The sequence below is a fragment of the Misgurnus anguillicaudatus genome, chromosome 2 (assembly GCF_027580225.2).
Source record: "Misgurnus anguillicaudatus chromosome 2, ASM2758022v2, whole genome shotgun sequence".
NCBI lineage: Eukaryota > Metazoa > Chordata > Actinopteri > Cypriniformes > Cobitidae > Misgurnus > Misgurnus anguillicaudatus.
The window spans coordinates 520,926-542,131 of record NC_073338.2 but is presented as its reverse complement, the minus strand read 5'-3'; the positions used below and the strand labels follow the sequence as shown (position 1 = coordinate 542,131).

General features: G+C 39.7%; 1 protein-coding gene across 1 annotated transcript; it reads right to left on the bottom strand.

The window, feature by feature from the left end:
* Positions 1 to 668: 668 nt before the first annotated feature.
* Positions 669 to 9,070, bottom strand: tada1 (transcriptional adaptor 1). Its single transcript, XM_055201102.2, has 8 exons — positions 8,911 to 9,070; positions 8,515 to 8,606; positions 7,188 to 7,253; positions 6,971 to 7,071; positions 3,502 to 3,714; positions 3,072 to 3,223; positions 1,440 to 1,596; positions 669 to 1,167 (listed from the first exon to the last, which is right to left on the bottom strand). Exons 1-8 carry the CDS (start codon positions 8,982 to 8,984, stop codon positions 1,015 to 1,017), a joined length of 1,008 nt encoding a protein of 335 aa, XP_055057077.2. The 5' UTR covers positions 8,985 to 9,070; the 3' UTR covers positions 669 to 1,014.
* Positions 9,071 to 21,206: the final 12,136 nt, after the last annotated feature.

Sequence of the window (21,206 nt, the reverse complement as noted above, 5' to 3'; positions counted from 1 at the left end):
TGACGGATACATTACAAAGATATTATAATAATTATTTTTAGTATACACACACACGACTAAAATACTATATAACATTTTTATTTACTTAATAGATTTTAATGTCAAAACCTTCATCTTGATCAAATTTTAATTTCATTACAACCCCACTAATGGATTATTAAAAAGAAAAAAAAAAATAACATTTTACATTCAAATAATATTTGGAGGACCCCTTGTAATAAAGCATGACATTTTTTAAGGTCTTGATAGTGTTCGTTTACTGGAATGAAGATTTTGATTACTTTGATAACATGAAAATGAAAATAATAATTTATATGTAAAATAAAAACACAATGTGTGCTGTGGTGATGACATTAAGAGAAAAATGTTGCATGAATGTTTATCAATCTGACAGTCAGACTCTCTTGAGACTTTCATCTATTTTGGTTTAAAAACATTTCAGTGTACTCTAAAGTCACAAGCTTTTTTGTGTCACTTTTTAAAATGAATGTCACTGTGTAATTAAATGCAGTTTGTGTAACATGTAGTAGTTGCTTACTTAAGTTTGCCAGTTGGTGAATTTGACAGGATGAAAACACAGAATTTAGAAAGTCTTTTAATTTCTTCTTCATCCATCAGTGTTTTAAAAGCTTGGGTTTTATCCGTTTAAAGTAAGACATTACACGACATTTTACTTGATGGAGCATTAAACAGCAGAAACTTTATTTTAGTGAAATACAAAAATATACACAAGCAAAAAGCTTCATTTATTAACATGCATACAAAAACAAGACCTGAGAATAGTAAACAAATATTTACAAAATATACAGCACATTCACTTAGAAATATCAACATCAAAAGTAAATACTTGTTCATTTTAGGAAACCTGACTAATGTCCTTTCTAATGTAAAATCCAGGACATAAAATAGTTACAGACTGATCATGTTTACTGATATAGAGAGAAAACAAGCTGTTTGTGCGTTGTTGTTTTAATCCTATGTGAAGATTTTAAGCACTGCCCTACATGATGTCCTTCAGTTGACCAGCAGGCCTTCTTTAGTGGCAAGATGTTGTCGGTGGATGTGATCTTGTTCCAGCTCCTCATGGCTGGGATGCCAAAGTCTGGCCAGAATCCTCTCCATGTTCAGTGCGTATATGGTATGAGACGGCATTATCCTGCGATGAACCTGCACAAAAACATCAACAACATACTTTTACAAACATCAGTGAACTCAATATCACTTTTTAAATATAAAAATGAACAATTTATTATATTATGTCAATAGTAGTGAGGTCTTCTGAGTAAACAATCAAACAGCAGAGAACATCATAACAGAGTGCCCCATTTGTGCCAGGGGGAGAAAAAACACCCCATTAAAAACTGATGAGTGTATGTCTGCACTAGAAACTTGACTGACATATAGTTCCTAAAATGCAAGAAAAAAAAACCCCATCACACCTGTAGAGCTTCCAGTAAATCATAAACACTGATGGGAGGAAGAGGAGGTGGGATGGTGTCACTGGAACACGCCAGCAGAAGAGCGGCCTGTTGTTCTGCATCATCCGGTGACACGTGAGGAGGAGGACCGACAGGAAGCGAAGCGCTCGACGGAGGGCTGAAACAGAGATCATCCAGATTTATAATCTATTCATTTTAAGCTCTTCATTCATGGGTTTCAGGCACGTGACTTTGTTATGTTGCGCCGTTTTTAGGAAACTTTGCGTAGCCCCTCTAGGCAAAACGCAGTCATGCCGACCCCATACACCCACAATATTTAAGATGAACAAGAACAGGATATGTTATTTATTGATAAAACTGCACAGGAATACACATGAAAGTATGTTTTATATTTTTATATATATATAAAACTTTATAAGTTTGTATACTTGCATGTATTTTATAATCAATGTATAATTAATTTGATAATCTTTTCCTTATGTCTTTTCTATAAATATGTTTGTCAATATACTGCCTGAACAGAAACATCAACCAAACAGCTTATTTGTTATATTTGTTTTACATATTTTATACAAAACTGGCTATATATATAATTATTTTTACACCCATACTTAACAGTTTGGTGTTCATCTGGTGGAATTGAGTAACCTTCTTGTTTTAATGGCCTGCTTTCTCAAACACATCACCATGATTTTGAACAAATGTCATTTAGCAGATTGTTGTTAGATTCGAGCACTGGTTTGTGTTTACTGCACTGCCCTTGTGCGAGGCTCCAGCACTAGAGATGCACGATATATCGGCCGACATATCGTTATCGGCCGATAACTGCTTATTTGTAATATTATCGGTCTGATAGCAAAATTAGGCTGATAAATTATGGATTATTTTGGTTTGTTGAACCATTTCACTTACTCATTGCTGGCCATGTGGAGTTTTGATGGTGCTTTCTGTGACATAGCACGAAGATGACACGTGTTAAGAAGAGTATGCTAGTCTAGCGCAAAGACAAGATGTCCGCGGTCTGCGAGTTTTTCATCGTGAAAATAATATGAATATTTATCGGCCTATAGATATCGTTTATCGCCCCCCAAATTTAAAGAGTTATCGGCCAAAATTTCCATATGGGTGCATCCCTATCCAGCACATCATTTATATTTATAATAACTATAATTGCATTATTATAACATAATGATTTCAGTACAATAATTCCTAAAGGATGTCTAAAAATGTCAGCACTTTGTATTTTTTTAGTCACGTCAGGACACATTTATGTCATGGAAAGCAGATAGGAATACTAACACTATACACTGAAGCAATATAACACAATATAATTCAGCCATGTAAATAGAGACAGCTGTTATATCCTCTTAACAGCAGAGATTCATTTTTGACGACACTCAGTGTTTTTTTGGGGGGGGGGGGGGGGTATTGTAAAACGTTAATCCATTTCTTTGTGTTTTGCTGTTAACACAGTCATAGGAGCATGTTGCAATTCGGTCCTACAAATGGCACCCGCACCGCTGTGTGATGTCACAGAAAATCAATGAATAGAAAATATTCTGTTCCTGCAAATATAAGCAGGAAGAGAGCAGATCAAAGTACAAACCCTACACACTAAAAACACCAACTCACCATTCAGTGACACTGTGATAAGCTGCCAAACTGTTCTTCAGGTAAGGTCGGGGTGTAACATCACTTCCAAAAGCGTACTGAAAGTGTCCGTCACGCAGACGATAGGCTTTTCTCCGGGAAACCAAAGCTGTGATTATATCTTTTAAATGGATCTTTAAAAGAGGAAAAAAATCCAGTCTACTACCATAAAAGACACAAATCATAATGGAAACATCAAATACTGAACAATAGGAGTTAACTTGGTATAAAAGAAGGTATACGACTGCAGTCATCAACTCACATCATTTACTGATATTTACAAATCCATATTATTTCTTTGTGTGCAAAACCTATTTATTAGGTGAATTACAGACTGCATTTTTAAATCATTCTTATCTCAATTTACAATGCAATACTTTATTTAAGTAAGTGAATATAAAGGCACACATACCTCTAAAGCACAGAGCATGGAGCTGACAGCGTCCTCGGTCACATTGTCCAGACCCATCTCAAAGGCGCTCACCATCATACGTGCTTCAATCTGACCTTTAGTGGGTAATAACAGTGTCTGTGCGCTCAGTCTTACTTCATCTTCCTCAGTAGCTGCCTCACGGAGACTAAACTGCTGAGCTGCACTCAGAGGATTTTGAGCTTGAAATCGATGCTGGGGAGAAAATATATACAAATCTGTCTACTTAAATATGGAAGCTAATAATATATATCTAAGAATCATGGAGTAAAAAGTAGGGATGCACCGAAATGAAAATTCTTGGCCGAAACCCAATACGAGGAAACCAAGACCGAAAAACCGAAACAAATTATTATGCCAATTATTAGTACAAATGCATTTATTGCTATCACTGTGTACTAACTTTACTAGGGGTGTGTGACGGATCACAAAACTCATAGTTCGGATCACATTACAGTTTTTGAGGCACGGATCGGATTATTTTTCAAATAAGCAAAAAGGGGGTGGGAAAAATCTAATAACAAATAAAGAAATTGAAAACATTTATAAAAAAGAACAAAGTTGCACATTAATAAGGGCTAACATTAGCATTAGGTACAGAAATCGATTTAACTCTTTCCCCGCCAGCATTTTTCATGATTTTCACAAAAGTTTAATGCCTTCCAGAAAATGCTCTTTTAAATATATAAACATACAATATATGAAATAAAAGAACAGACCCTCTGCTTTCAAACAACAACAATCCGTTTTATCCTACCTTCATGTGTTCTGTTTTTATCACCTCTCAAACACGTGTAGGTTTCATCAAAAACACAAAATTTTGAGCAAAAAGCAGAGATAATTCCATTTTTGTGAAGGACTTTTGATAGAGATCAGATGCAGAACGATCTTTAAAACATACACGGACATACAGCTGTTTGCCATAGGGGCAATACTTCCGGTTTTTATAAGTTGCGGAAGAGCGGTATTGCAGATAACTCGTCAATGGCGGGGAGTTAAATGAGTTTCTAACTTTGTCTTTATTGTATTAAAGCAACACTATGTAGGTTTTTTTACCTTTAAATAATGTCACTAAAATTATTTCAGTGATAGAACAACTTTTAACTGGACAAATTGTACTGTTGCTGCAACCTGAGCAGCCTCCTAGCTGCTACAAGCACACTCTGAAAGTGGCGGTGGAGGGTAGAGCACACAGCCCCGCCCTGCCCCTGCCTGCATAAGAGTGTCTGATACCAGGAACTGTTGCGCTTTTCAACCACATGGGGGAGCTATAAATTATTTTTACATGGAAACTACATAGTGTTGCTTTAATTAAATATATTATTACTTTTAGAGCTACAGAAGTGATTTTCTCTTTGTCTTGGGTTGTTTGATTAACATTAATGACAAAGACTTAAGTAGGTTAATTGAGGTTACTGTCTCTTTAAATATGCAGAGACTGGTTTCTGACTGTAATCTATACATACACTTAAGACATAAACAAATGTTTTTTTATTAGAAAAAGAATACGTTGGAGATAATTTTGTTTATATGTGGCCTGTCAATAACAGAAAGATTTTACGTTCGCTTGTTTGCGTCTCACTCGTGTGTGCACTATTGAGGGCACTTAAACACGCGCGCGCACACAGAGGCCGAGGGCAAATCCCAAACAGCGCAGCATGAAAACGTTACGTTGTTTTTCATTGCTTTATGTATGTTAATGGACTACAGTATGAGACCCATTTGCGCGACTCTCTCTAAAGTTTACACATCAAGAGTTCAGGGGCCCGTTTCAATAAGGAGGTTCAACCAACTCTGAGTTAAAACTTGAACTCTGAGTTGACTTACTCCGAGATAGGAAACTCTGAGTTTTCGGTTACAGAACAGCTGATCTGAGTTAGTTCAATCGACTCTGAATAGGTTAACTCTGAGTTAAGCGAGCGCGCAACCACGATGAAAAGCCATAATCAATGGAGCTCAGATATTACGATTTATCATGGCAACAGCACGTGACAAAGAGGTCTAAATCCTTTTTACTATTAAAACTGAAAGTGTTACTGCAAGTGTACAGCAACTACGAGCATATATTTTAAAGAAAAAAAATATTTGTTGGAAATTGCTACTCTAGTAAATGCGTACATTAAATTGTTTATCACGGTTAAAATATCAGAAATAAATAAACTGAGAACTGTACGTTATTATATTCATTTTCATGCAGATGTAATCCCATGGACAAAAAGATGACAGCAGTATTATACATAATACTTGGGCATAAACAGCTACAAACTTGTCATGAATAAAACAGAAGTACCCCAAGGCGGTATTCGAACTCAGATCGCCAAGTTTACGTCAGCCTAAACCACTGCACACAGCACTACCCACTAGACCAGCGATAATGATGAGTGGATTCATAAGAAATGTAAAGGCAACTGTTTAGATGTAAGAACACAGCCACAAAGACTGATATTAGTCATGTAAGGATATTTATATATCTAAAATGTATTTATATAAAAATATATTTATATATCTAAAATGACTGCAAAAAAATTATAATTCAGCTCACATAAATGTAAGTGGAAATGACAAAAATACACTCGGGGTCTCAAAATCCTCTCGCGACATAAATCTAACTTTCTACAAATGAATGCAACATCATCATCTACAGGATTCTCTATAAAAGTACTTGACATTTTAGTCACTAAGAGACAATCTATGCACCTAAGTATATCATATTAGCTTTACAAGTCATTTCAATTTACCGTTTTAATTTTTTAGTTGAAAGTTTAGTGTAATATATAAATATATAAAGTATTAAGTTAAAATGGTTTGCACTGGCAATTTAATTATAACTTAAAGACAGCTAAAAATATTTTACAGTGTACGTAATAAAATTAATGAATGTACTAAAGCAACTAACACGATTAAACACGGCTACTCCTTCAAAAATGGGGAGGAGACCACAAGAAACTCAGAGTTTACAGGATAAAACCTGCTCCCGACCAGGTTAGGTTCAGAGAGTAAGTTACTCCAGAAACAGACTCTGAGTATAAGTTATCTCTCCTTCTGAAACAGGCTTGACTTACCCCGCTGCATCAGGTTTAACCTACCTCCCTTTTTGAAACAGAAAACTCAGAGTCTCCCTCATTTCAGGGTTAACAAACTCAGAGCTTTCACTAAACCACCTTTCTGAAACGGGCCAATGATCTTTGAAGGGCGTACTCACTGTGATGATCACATCTGGACCGGACACATTCAACCGCATGTGCCTCTGTGCGTACAGACAACTGCTCTCTTTAGCGCCTTTTTGTGGTTAAATACATCCTCACCGCATACATGTTGCTTCAGACAAGCACGTGCAGGTCGCGGTTTCTGTTTGCGTCATCACAACATTTCGGCCGTATTGTTGTTTCGGTGATAAAAGTCTTTCGGTGGCCGAATATTCGGTGCATCCCTAGTAAAAAGAGAAACTAACATCAAACTTTTGCCGAACGGAGGCAAACTTTTTCTTTCCTTTATTAGGTTTGCCTGGTTTGGATGCAGATCCACCCGCCCACTGTAACGAGCCCGGCCCTTCTGTAAGAATATAAAACAACAGCACAGAAAACAATGACATAAATCTTATGACATAAAACAAAAAACATCTGTAAAATACAGTTCAATCTGTGTGAAGTATAAACTGTGTAAGATACCTGATGTGGACACAATAATCTGACAGCGTGTGAGAATGGCCAGCAGGAAGTCATTGTGAACGTGAACTGTGGAAGGCAAAACATATCAAACACTTCATCATCATCATCATCATCATAGCAAAAACACTTCATCATATCAAACAAGTGAGAACTGTAAGTGGACTTATGTTTTGGGGTTATTTAAGCCCGTTATTGTATTAGTATATAGTACTTGCAAATTTAAAAGTAAGTTAGCTGGTGATTTTGCTGTTTGAGCAACCTGCTAGTTAGGTTTCACCTGCCTGTTGATTCGATATAATTGTTGATCACTTTATTCATGTGCATTATTTACATGCCACAGTAGTTACACTCCTTTAAGATAATGTAATTAATAGTGGGAAATAATCAGTTTTTACAATCCTTGCGCTATCTATCATCGTTCGGCAGACGTTCTACAACATCTGCTTCAGTTTGTGTTTATTAACCCTTTAGTTTCACTTCATCACGCAGCTATTACCGTTAGAGGTAAAAACATTTAATTCAATAATAATCTATTATGTGTTCATTTTCTGTCATAGTTTCTTCAAAATTAAGTTTTATTTGAGTGTTTTAAATAAAAATATTTACATTTTCATTGCCACGCCCCAGGCCCCGCCCAACCCTACCACCTTAACTAACACATTTTCTGCGGGAAACCCTGAACACTTCATCATATTAAACACTTCAACATATCAGTTGATCACATGTCTTAGTGATCTATAGAGGGTATGCACGTGATGTCACCTTCGGCGAGAGCGAGGGACTGTAGTTACGCCCACTGAATGTGAAAAAGCTGTTGTGCGATAGACTTTACTAACAGATTAACAAGAATTAGGAGCTATCGTTTTACAGACTGACAAAAAAAAGAGAAGTAAATAGATTGTTCATGCCAACGTCCACAGACCACAGGTGGGTTGATAAGTTGCTATGGTCACTATCAAGCAGAGGTGGACACTACTACTTAAGTATTTTATTTTCTACTAAGTATTTTTCAAGTATGTGTATTTTGTGTTTTTCTTTGGAAAACATACATTTCAAAGCATATTATCATAATTTACAGGATAAGGAGAGATGTCTGTTGTGCTTTGCATCTCTGTATGTTGCCTTTATGATTTTACTTACGAGGACCGCAAAGGAAATAAGTGAAGCCTTTGGCTTTTTTGTGTTTTTATCCTCTACACAGTTTTATGAAATTCTGTCAAATAAATTTCAATTTAATTCAATCAGACACTTCATCATACAAAAACACTTCATCATATGAAACACTTTCACAGGATCACAGGTCTAGGCACGTGAAGGGTTTATTTACCGTTATCCTGAGCCAAGAGGCGACGGGCTTCAATGTCAAACTCTTCCTTGCTTATTTTCTGCTTAAACCAGAGTTTTAAATTGGCCCAGTAACTATGAACACATTTAAAAGCAATTATTAGAAAAACAAATATTTTAGGGTATGAAGTATGTCACAAATATTGTACAATGACCAACCAAAATACTTTAACTTATTATAAGAAGCTTTCAGGTTAAAAATGTAATTTGTGCAAAAATACTTTTTGTTTTCTTTCTGAATTGTACATGTGAACGTTCAACTATTGTGCGATGTTAATGTATCAGACAATAAAGATAAGCGTTGCTCTGTTAATAATGTGCTCGTTTTCATTTTAACGCAGAAGTTCACGATGTTAAACACGTTGATTAATATACTCACTGTTTAATATTATCACCTATAGCGTCTGTTAAATTCTTCTTGGCTATCTCGAGTTCACTAGCATGAGCTGCCATGACGATGACGATCAGGCCGGAAGTCACTGTGAGGCACTTCCTCTCATGTGTGAATTGTTGATGTGTTTGGTATTCGACTTCATGGGCGCAAGCAAAAACCTACATGCGCATGACATCAAATTCCCGCGAGAGCGAGTTTAGCGTAGACTGCTGTGTAGGCTTTCGAATCGCTCTCGCGTTGCTCTGATGTCATACACTTGTCCGTCTGCGCAGCGCCACACTAGGCTTGTTTGAGATGCAGCTTGCCTTGCCTGGAATTTAGACGAGAGCAGACGGCAGCAGTGAGGGGAGGAGTGAAAAAAGAGATTCAAGTCAGACACTTCACCAATCTTGCACTTGGGAAGAAATGTCAACATTGCATGACATCCTGAATGGGACTCCACAGGGAAGTGTAATTAGTCCAATTCTATTTAATATAATGATTAATGATATTTTTGAAAGAATCAAACCAAGTATAGGGAAAGCATTATGATGGTGCAGTGTGGAAAAGAGGTAGGAACTTAGGGAATGTAGTTAAAGGAGTACAAGAAGCAATAAATGAAGTTGAAAGGTGGTCAGTGGAATGGGGACTGAAGTTTTCAGTATTAAAGACCCAATATATGGTTTTTACAAAGAAAAGGAAAATGGAACAAGTGATTTTGAAATTATATGGTCAAGTATTAGAAAGAGTGACAGAGTTTAAATACCTTGGATTAATATTTGATGGAAAATTAACATGGAATGGACATATTAAGAAAATTGAGAACAAGTGCAAAGGAGTAATAAATTGCATGAAGTCAATAGCCAAATATGAGTGGGGAGCAAGTGCACTACTACATGTATATCAAGCGTTAATACGGTCTAGTATAGATTATGGGTGTTCGGTGTATGGAGCTGCAGCAAAATCAGTACTAAAGAAGTTGGATAACATACAGGCTAGGGCACTTAGAATCTGTAGTGGAGCAATAAGGTCAACCCCTCTAGATGCCATCAGGGTTGAAATGGGGGAGATGCCACTAGACTTAAGGAGGGAAAAACTTACAATGATGTACTGGGTTAATTTGCAGGGTTGTGATAAGAGACATCGCACACGAGTAATTTTAAATGATTGTTGGGGATATAAAAAGGATAATGGGAATAGTTTTGGATGGAAGTATAAACAATGGGTTAAAGAATGTAGACTGGAAAATGTAGCTATTTGCCCCAATATGCCACTAAATGGGGTATCAGTATGGAATATTCCTGAACCTAATGTTGAATTGAGATTGCTTGAGGATCGGGAAAAAGCAGAAGGAAGATATACTAATAGTTATGTTATTAATGGTTTTATGAGAGAAAATTTTTATTCTTGTATACAGATGTATACAGATGGATATAAAGACCCAGTGGAAGAGAAAGTGGGAGTAGGAGTATACATTCCAAAATTTGAGATGAAAGTAAGTTTAAGATTGAGTGACAAATTGTCTGTATATTCAGCAGAACTAACTGCTATAATAGTAGCATTGCAGTTAGGTTAGAGCAGATTAAGCCAAATAGGATGCAGACTGTAATCTGCTCAGATTCTGCATCAGCACTTAAAGTATATTGTCAACAAAAACTGATAGAGAAGATCTGCTGGTAGAAATTTATACATTATTATATAGGCTTAATATAGAGGGTATAATTGTATATTTTTGTTGGGTACCGGCACATATTGGGATAGTAGGAAATGAAATAGCGGATACATTGGCAAAAGAAGCGTTAGGGAAAGATATGGTAGATATTAAGATACCTTTAGGAAGAAATTAAGTTAGATCAATAATTAATAGAGAAGTGATAAGAATATGGCAACAAAGGTGGAAAAAGTAGCAGTACAGGTAGGTGGTATTATAATATTGTAAAATCAGTGAGGAATAAAGAATCATGTTATGGAAGATAAAGAAAGGAAGAAGTAATGATTTCTAGATTAAGGATGGGTCATACAGGGTTAAATTCAACACTGGCATTAATGGGGAAGCATGAGAATGGTATGCGTGATGAATGTGATGGTGTTGAAACAGTAGGGCATGTGCTTTTTAAGTGTAGTAAATATGAAGAACAGCGTAGTGGTCTCTTTAGTAATATAAAGAATAGGCCAGTGAGTATCATGGACTTATTGGGAGAGGGTTTGAGGGATATATAGAGAGGCTTAAGGAGGTGATGATATTTTTAGAGCGTACAGGACTAGATCACAGGATCTAGAAGGAGGAGCAAGTTGCTCTGAACATCCAGGAGGTTGAGGAGCTCAATGTGGAAGCTGGAGGAGCTGAACACGCAGCGTCAGCTGAAGCTTGGGCTCGGATCCTCTGGGGTGTCAAAAGGGGTTTCTTTTTTTTATTATTATTATTATTTATTTATTTTTTTTCCCCCACAATTCAGATCCATTAAACGAAAAGAAGAAGAAGAAGAATCTTGCACTTGCAGTGAGTCCAGTCGACCACAAACGTTACCAGAGGCAGAGATCGCGTTCGCGTATTTTATCGTGGAGATGTTTATAAGGAGAATCCACGAGGGTGAATTGTTCCTAGTGGAAAAGGCTACTTAGTAAATGTTGGGATGTATAAAGTCTACAAAGTATATTCTGTTGTGTGAAATATAAACAGATCACAGTACGAATAATTCAGCACCAATACAAAAGTTATTCACATATAAATGTCATATGTCAATGAATAAACACGTTCAAAATAAAAACTACTTAGCGTCTGCTGCGGAAACGCCAGTAAAACTGATTATTATCATTATTATCTTAAACTGAATTTAGACCATAACAACTTGCCAAGCAACCAGTGGACATTGACATATGGCCAGACATTGCTTTTCCTGACATTTATGTTTATATTGCCTAACACTATTAAACCATCACACCTTTGTAGAACACAAGGCTCTATTTAACGTGCACGTGCGGTGTGCAATACCTTTAAAATTTGCGAACTGTGAACTGAACTAGTTCATGTAGAAAGTGAACTTTCCCAACACTGGTAGCAGTAGCCATATGTCAGATATGTACAAATTTGGGATAAAAAATACATGAAATACACATAAATAAATACTCTTATTCTGTGTAATTGCAAAGTTTTGTCAGTGAGCCTTCATTAAAAACCCTTCATTATGATGAGCCTTGTGTTCTACAAAGATGAGATGGTTTAATAGTGTTAGACAAGACAAACATATATCAGGAAAAGCAATGTCTGGCCATATGCCAATGTCCACAGACTACTGGTTGTTTGGCAAGTTTTTAAGGTCACTGTTAAGGCCAACCAAATTCAATTTAAGCTGATAAAAGTCAGTTTAACTGGCTTTTTTTTTTGCAGAAACCACTATGAAAACCAGCCATTTTGTTGAATGTTTTGCCACTCAACAGGGCGAGATCCAGCGTGAGCATGTGGAAAAGTGATGTCAATGCATACCCTCTATGGAAGTAAAAAGTCATCAGCTGACATTGCCTTGCCAATGAGCATTAAGCTGTGTCATCAGCAAGTCTTTTCCCTTCGTGCTTTTCATCAACGCAGTCGGTTGAGAGCAACTGCGCCCGGCTGCAGAATCGGACGAGCCCACCTATCCATTGTGATAGTTTTTTGCCGCATGACATCAGAGCAAGTCGGACCTAAATCAGACACTCTTCTAACCGGCATGCATCTCTCTGCGATCACCGGTGATCGATTCTGCATAGAATTTGCTTATCTCAAACAAGCCTATTAAAATAAGTACACAGACCACGCATTGAGTGTTTTGGTTCATTGCTGTGATTCGTCAAACACGCTGTGTTCTCACCTATAAACACATGCAAGTGAACGACGAGATGCGCTTTATCTACATAATAACACAACCGATTATAATTTCATCTGCGTGTCTCCAGTTACTTAAAATCTCTATCTAAGTTAGGACTTCGAAAATTAAAATAAATCACATTACATTTCCTCAATTGTGCCTGTTATTCATGTAAAGCCACTAGATGGCTTCATGTCATATGTTAACCAATGAAGGAGAACAGAACAAACACAGATCGTCCTCTCAGCAGCATATTTAAAGGGCACCTATTTCATTGCTAAAAACAACATTATTTTGTGTATTTGGTATAATACAATGTGTTTGCGTGGTTTATGTAAGGGATAATCCACGGCTAGCCATGTATTAAAGTGTTTTAATGCACAACGTAAAGGCCATTCACTCACAATGCAATGCTAACAGGAGTTAACTTACAGTCTGTGAGTCAGAAGCGGGAGGAATTATGATAATGTCGGTCTCATCAACATTACCAATCCCAGGAAGTAAACTGTTGTCTACAATCCGTGTGTTTGTTGTAGTCCAAGAAAAGAGATTTAGAGATTTAGATAAAGAGAGAATAACTAGTGGTATTGTTTACTTTGGGGTTTGTACCTGTTAAGGTCAAATGAAGATTCCAAAAGGCAGATATCACAGGGAAATAGTCTTTAATGAAAAGAATAACAATGACAAACAGGTTGTTGAAATGACAAATAGGTGAGAGGGGAGAGAGAGAGAATAATTCTCTAACTACCAATGAAGGGGTGTGTGCGAGTGAGTGCATGTGTGTGTGTGTGTGTATGTGTCTGAGAGAGAGAGAGATAGAGAAAACCAGACTCATGACAGTACCCCATCTCCAACGAGCGCCTCTAGGGGGGTCATCAAAGATCGAACGGTCCAGGACATCCCGGGCCGGAATCCACCGCCTCTCCTCTGGACCATAGCCCTCCCAGTCAACCAAAAACTGGTGGCCACGGCCCGAGGACGACCATTGAGAAGTCTGCGGACTCCGTAAATAGAGTCCCCCTCATCAAGAGGAGGAGGGGGAAGGGGGGACGAGTGGGCACATGAATGACCGGCTTAATACACGACACATGAAAGACAGGGTGAACACGGCGTAACCGACCGAATAGCTTGAGCTTAACAGCGACAGGACTAATGACCTTGACAATAGAAAAGGGACCAACAAAACGGGGCAATAGCTTTCGAGACGTCTCCTGAATAGGGATATTACGGGTGGACAACCAAACCCTCTGACCGCAGATATATCTAGGGGACCGAATTCTGCGGCGGTTGGCGGCTCTGCGAGTGTGTTCTCTAGTCTGACACAAATTGGATCTCACTCTCCTCCAGGTATGCTTACATCTCTTAATAAACACCTCGACAGACAGGACCGAGACTACACTGTAAAAAATAAATTGTTGGCTCAATTAATTATTTTTTAGTAACTAGTTCCACAGAAATTTTACATTCACTCAATTTCGGTCTCCAAAGTGTTACCCTGATTGATGTTTTTTAGTTTTTAGTTGAATCTTTAAAAACTTACAGCAAAGACTCTGTCAATTAAAAATTAAGTATTCACTCAATGTTTTATGTGTTACTTCAATTAATATTTATTATTTGGGATTTTTTTTATAAAATTTTAAAATTATTTATCAAATAATTTATGCTGGTGTTGTTAACAAAATAATTAACTTCAGTCACACAAACAAAAGCTTTTTATTCACTTATCATACAGACTGAACATACAGAATTAAATCTTCTCTAAATAGAGGGCATAAAACAGTCCAAAAAGCACTTCAAAGTCAGTCAGAACATCTCCAGGACCATTTAGGAGACTTCTTCAGCCCGTACAAGAGGAGACTGTCTCGCCATGTATCCCTCTGATCTGCCTCACACATCATCACCGCTCTGGTTTGATAAACAGAGGAATATAAACACACACACATACATAAATAACATGTTTAGTATAATAAAGCTTGACGGTGAAAGCCTTTATTCCCTAAAATAACGTTAAGCCAAATTTCCCTCAGACATCACACATAATTAAACACTATTGGGCGGTTTTCTCGGACAGGGCTTATCACTGACTAAAATACTGACATCTCTTAACATATGAGTACTATTGTTTTGTCTAAAAAACCAACCCTATATCCAGGCTATCTTAACTAAAATAGCTCCACTTTACTTCGGACACATAACATAACACACTTTTAAATATATCTTTACAAAAATATCATTACAAAAACGTCGAATACAAGACAAGATAAAGCCATATATATATATATGGCTTTATCTTGTCTTGTCAGTGCTCTGTTTTCCTTGTTGTTTTGTGTTTGTTCCACAGATTCACGTGCGCGCCTCACAGGTGTTCCCGGTCTCTGTGATTTCCTCACTGCGTCATCCTCACCTGTAGCTTGTTTATTCCCCAATCGGTATCTGTATAAGTTCTTTCCTTTCCCCTCAGTGGTTGCGAGTCCGTCACTTGATGTCATCTGATGTTAATTTGATGTATGTCGCTGTATCGTGTCGTGTCTTGTTGACTTTAATATATTAGTCTGTGCTTTCTTCTTTTCGCCATTTCAGAGATTTAGCTGCTGATTCACCATCTCTGGATTTATATCTACCCGCTGTGGATTTACAACCCGCTGTTGGACTATAAGTTACTCTATTCCCTCTATAGACTATCGCCATCTGACTTTAGCTCTTCACAGCGAGCAGCGGAGTGTTGTGCCCTGAGGGGTATGCCCATTTGCGGGTTGCTAATGACTGTTTTCTCTGTGTCCATAGACTGGCCATGCACTTGTTGAAAGCCTGTCTGGATTAATTCATTAACGGCAGTCTATTCTGTTTTCTTCATTGTCAAATAAAAGCACCTTTTGCATTGGGATCCTGACTCTGTCGTTCCTTACACTGTAACAATCAGCCCTATCGGTTGTGTCACAAAATATATATAAGGGGTCAGATTTTACTGTGTGAGATTAAAAGAGTTAAAATGATGAGACAAACAAGTGTATTCAACTTAAATAAGTGTATTAACAAACACAAGACTATGCTAAAGCTAAACCTCTGTTGGATTGTGGAGTTACCTATCATTGTGGACTTACCCTTCCAAAAACGTTTTGTGGATTACACTTTAATTGTATATACACCAGAGGACACTTTGAACACTTGGACTTTTAGCACACTTGGACTAAAAGTGTGCTAAACCGAGAAACGTAACCGATCGAGCGTGAAAGACACACTTCTCAGCCTTAACAAAAAGGCGATTCTCTAGCAAGCGCTGCAAAACCTTGGCGAACGTGTTGTACGTGTACCTGAGGAGACGGTGAGAAAATTAGAATGTCGTCTATATATACAAATACAAAGACGTTCAGCATATCTCTCAAGACATCGTTAACTTGAAAGCTTGAAAGACGGAGGGAGCGTTTACGAGCCCGAACGGTAAAACACGGTATTCAAAGTGACCGACAGGGGTGTTAAAGGCGGTCTTCCACTCGTCCCTCTCCTTAATGTGCACTAGGTGGTAGGCGTTACGCAAATCCAATTTAGAAAAGATCTTTGCGCCCTGTAAGATCTTGAGGCAGACGACATAAGAGGCAAGGGATAGCGATGACTGTTATGTCATTCAGCCCCCGATAATCGATACATGGAAAGACCTGTCCTTCTTCTTGACAAAAAAGAAACCAGCGCCGGCGGGAGAAAAAGAGGGAACAATAATCCCCGCTTCAAGAGACTCTGTGAGATATTTCTCCAGAGCCTCTCGCTCGGGCGCATCGAGAGAGTAAAGTCTACCGCGGGGGGGGCGTGGTGTTGGGAAGTAGATCAATAGCGCAATCGTAGGGACGGTAGAATGGGAATGGCTGAAGACCGATCGCAGATCATGGTACTCCTCCGGAACACTAGACAAATCACCTGGCTCCTCCTGGAAAACAGAAACAGAGGACACGGGAGAAATAGCAGATACCAAACAATTAGTATGACAAGACAATTTCCATTAATGAACGCCCCCCTTGACCCAGTCTATCTGAGGATTATGAAGAACAAGCCAGGGATGTCCTAACACAATGGGGGTATAGGGAGATTGAAAAACAAAAAAAGAAACTCTTGATGATTACCGGAAATAATAAGACTAACCGGACAGGTGGCACGGCGAACAGTGGTGAGCTCTCTGCCATCCAGAGCGAAGACAAGAAGTAGCATCCGGCAAATCGACCAATGGGATCTTGTTCTGGCGAGCCCACCCCTCATCAATGAAATTGCCCTCAGCTCCCGAGTCAATGAGAGCAAGGCCAGAGGCGGAGTGCCCAAACCAGCGGAGAATAGCAGAGGGGGGAAGAGGAGATGACAGACGCGCTCACCAGTACTCCTCGTCTACTGGCGAGCCCTGGCTTTTAAACTGCAGTTGGAGACGAAATGCCCAGGTGGAGTAAACGGGCAGACAGATCGGCCACCTGGGCAGAAAGACTCCCTACAGCCTGATGTGCAGCGGCCAGCTGCTCCTCATGCCTGCCAAGCATGGCCCCTAGTACCTCGACTGCTGATAGGACAGACTTCTCCTCTGGTGAATCCATTTGGTCGGATTATTCTGTTAAGGTCAAATGAAGATTCCAAAAGGCAGATATCACAGGGAAATAGTCTTTACTGAAAATAATAACAAACACAGTCTGTAGTTTAGCACACAGCACTGGGTTTAAACCAAAAGAGACTTGACTCCCGATCTGGGAAAACCAAACAAAAAACTCCCTGGAGTTGGCCTGGAGCGCAGAGGTAGAAAACTCAGGCACGAAGGGTTCTCCTCAGCATCACATGCAGCAGAACACGAATAGAACTATGTGGTAATACTGGACAAGACAAGACCGGGTGAGTACTTCTTAGACAAGACACGATATAGCTGTAGAGTACACTGAAGACATGTGCAATGCAATAATCCGACAAAGAGACTGCCAAAACAGCCACCAGATAAACGCTAGGGCAGAGTGGAAACAGGTGTCAAAGCAAATCAGGGCGAGCGCAGATTGCAATGACAAACAGGTGAGAGGGGAGAGAGAGAGAATAATTCTCTAACTAGCAATGAAGGGGTGTGTGCGAGTGAATGCGTGTGGTGTGTGTATGTGTCACGGCCGGGGCGGACCCGAGATAGCTAACAGGCCACGCCCCTCTCTACTTTCCACCTCGAGGAGGTTCCCAAGACCACCCCAATGACCAAACAGACGAGTATACTACAGTTAAAAGGTATCTTTATTAAATATTTAAAAAAGGGAAGGGAAAAAGGGGAAGGGCAGCTTAAAACAATCTTTTCGCCTCCAGGACGAGTTGGACCAGGGGATGGGGGCCAAGGGTCTTCTTCCTTGTTTTTCTTGAACTCGTGGCGCCCTCCGCTTCCTCCTGGAGGCAAAACAGGAAAAGTACAATCAATGTTGGTCTAGCACCGGGTCACAACTTATCTGACCGTTATTTCTGTCTCTCTCTTGTCCTCAGGTCACTCCGTCTCGACCCCACTGGACGCAGGGGATCCACCGCAAGGCACGGCTGCAGACACAGGTAAGTTACACTCTGCACAGGTAGGTTACTCACAACACTGGGCCTTTAATACACTCCAAAGCATCCGTGGAGACAGGGGTAAAGGGTTTCTCACTACTGACACTGCTTGGTCCTCTTCGAGGCGTTGCTGTAAACACAGGTAAGTGATATACTGCACAGGTAGGTTACCCACAACACTGGACCTTTAATACACTCCAAAGCATTCGTGGAGACAGAGGTAAAGGGTTTCTCACTACTGACACTGCTTGGTCCTCTTCGAGGCGTTGCTACAAACACAGGTAAGTGATACACTGCACAGGTAGGTTACTCACAACATTGGACCTTTAGTACACTCCAAAGCATCCGTGGAGACAGAGGTAAAGGGTTTCTCACTACTGACACTGCTTGGTCCTCTTCGAGGCGTTGCTGTAAACACAGGTAAGTGATATACTGCACAGGTAGGTTACTCACACTACTGGACCTTTAATATACTCCAAAGCATCCGTGGAGACAGAGGTAAAGGGTTTCTCACTACTGACACTGCTTGGTCCTCTTCGAGGCGTTGCTGTAAACACAGGTAAGTGATATACTGCACAGGTAGGTTACTCACACAACTGGACCTTTAAGAAACTCCAAAGCATCCCTCGAGACACAGGTAAAGGGTTTCTCACTACTGACACTGCTTGGTCCTCTTCGAGGCGTTGCTACAAACACAGGTAAGTGATATACTGCACAGGTAGGTTACTCACAACACTGGGCCTTTAATACACTCCAAAGCATTCGTGGAGACAGAGGTAAAGGGTTTCTCACTACTGACACTGCTTGGTCCTCTTCGAGGCGTTGCTGTAAACACAGGTAAGTGATATACTGCACAGGTAGGTTACTCACACTACTGGACCTTTAACATACTCCAAAGCATCCGTGGAGACAGAGGTAAAGGGTTTCTCACTACTGACACTGCTTGGTACTCTTCGAGGTGTTGCTACAAACACAGGTAAGTGATATACTGCACAGGTAGGTTACTCACAACACTGGACCTTTAATACACTCCAAAGCATCCGTGGAGGCAGAGGTAAAGGGTTTCTCACTACTGACACTGCTTGGTCCTCTTCGAGGCGTTGCTGTAAACACAGGTAAGTGATATACTGCACAGGTAGGTTACTCACACTACTGGACCTTTAATATACTCCAAAGCATCCGTGGAGACAGAGGTAAAGGGTTTCTCACTACTGACACTGCTTGGTCCTCTTCGAGGCGTTGCTACAAACACAGGTAAGTGATATACTGCACAGGTAGGTTACTCACAACACTGGGCCTTTAATACACTCCAAAGCATTCGTGGAGACAGAGGTAAAGGGTTTCTCACTACTGACACTGCTTGGTCCTCTTCGAGGCGTTGCTGTAAACACAGGTAAGTGATATACTGCACAGGTAGGTTACTCACACTACTGGACCTTTAACATACTCCAAAGCATCCGTGGAGACAGAGGTAAAGGGTTTCTCACTACTGACACTGCTTGGTACTCTTCGAGGCGTTGCTACAAACACAGGTAAGTGATATACTGCACAGGTAGGTTACTCACAACACTGGACCTTTAATACACTCCAAAGCATCCGTGGAGGCAGAGGTAAAGGGTTTCTCACTACTGACACTGCTTGGTCCTCTTCGAGGCGTTGCTGTAAACACAGGTAAGTGATATACTGCACAGGTAGGTTACTCACACTACTGGACCTTTAATACAGTTTCTCTCCTCTGGCTCAGGCCTCAACATGCTATTTTCTTCGCACAGTCTGCACAGGGCCCGGGCGGCTTCATTTACTGTCAATACAGCACACACACAGCAAGCTTAGTGAAACACACGGTAAAAGCCACACTCACCACAGCACTCTGCACACGCACTCCACGTGAAGTTTAAGGCTTGGCCGCCTAGGTCTTGGCTGCTCGAGAGGCGGGTTGGGCGTTGTACACGCCAGAGAAAGAGAAAAGATTTCACAGGTAAATATATTCACAAGGCCCCTCTATGTCTTCCGGTTACTTCTTCGGCTCGCCTACGCATTCAACCTCCGCAGGGCCGGTAACCTTCAACACCCCCAAAAAGATAATAGTAACTCCTCTTCTTGATAACACAGAGCGTTTCGTTGTGATTGTTTACTCACGCTTGGTTGTCCAACCGATTTCCCAATGTACATCCACCAGCGTCGTGTTTGCTTCTCCACATCCAAATCACATGATAACTTCCTTATTCCAACGTCTCCAACCTCTCGTCTTCCCTGAGGGATAAATGTGAGTCACCCCAGCCGATCTCCACCGTAACAACGAGCACAAGCAACGTATGCACAAAGTGCCACCAACAACAACGTCTGACATCTTCAAAGCTCTTTATATTCTCAACCTTCTCTCCTCTTCAGCCTATCAGCGATCGCTGTGTTGATCGCTCTCACCTGAACGATATCAGGCTTGATTTAGAGTTTTGGGGAAACCCCGGGAATTCCGGTGTTTTGCCTCAGTCGTCCTGACGGAACCATCGCCGGGTGGAACCGATCTTACACACTTTTGGTTCCGCCCTCACAGATCGTCACTTGGTGACATATGTGTGTGTGTGTGTGTGTGTATGTGTATGTGTCTTAGAGAGAGAGAGAGAGACAGAGAAAACCAGACTCATGACAGTACCTTTTGCATATTGTTAACATGTACTAATACACACTTACACATCAAAGGAAATTTAAAATTGTTAATCGGACCATTGGTGATCTTTAAAAAAACAATTATATTAAATAAAAAATATATTACATGTTTTTTAAAATTATATTTTATCATTAAAACTTAATAAAGCCTTTCAAAACGTCTTGTAAGATTAAAGCTCATGGGGAAATAGATGAAGATGGGATTAGTGTTTTAACCCTGCTAAAACATTTTAAGGCATCTAGAAAATAAGTGTA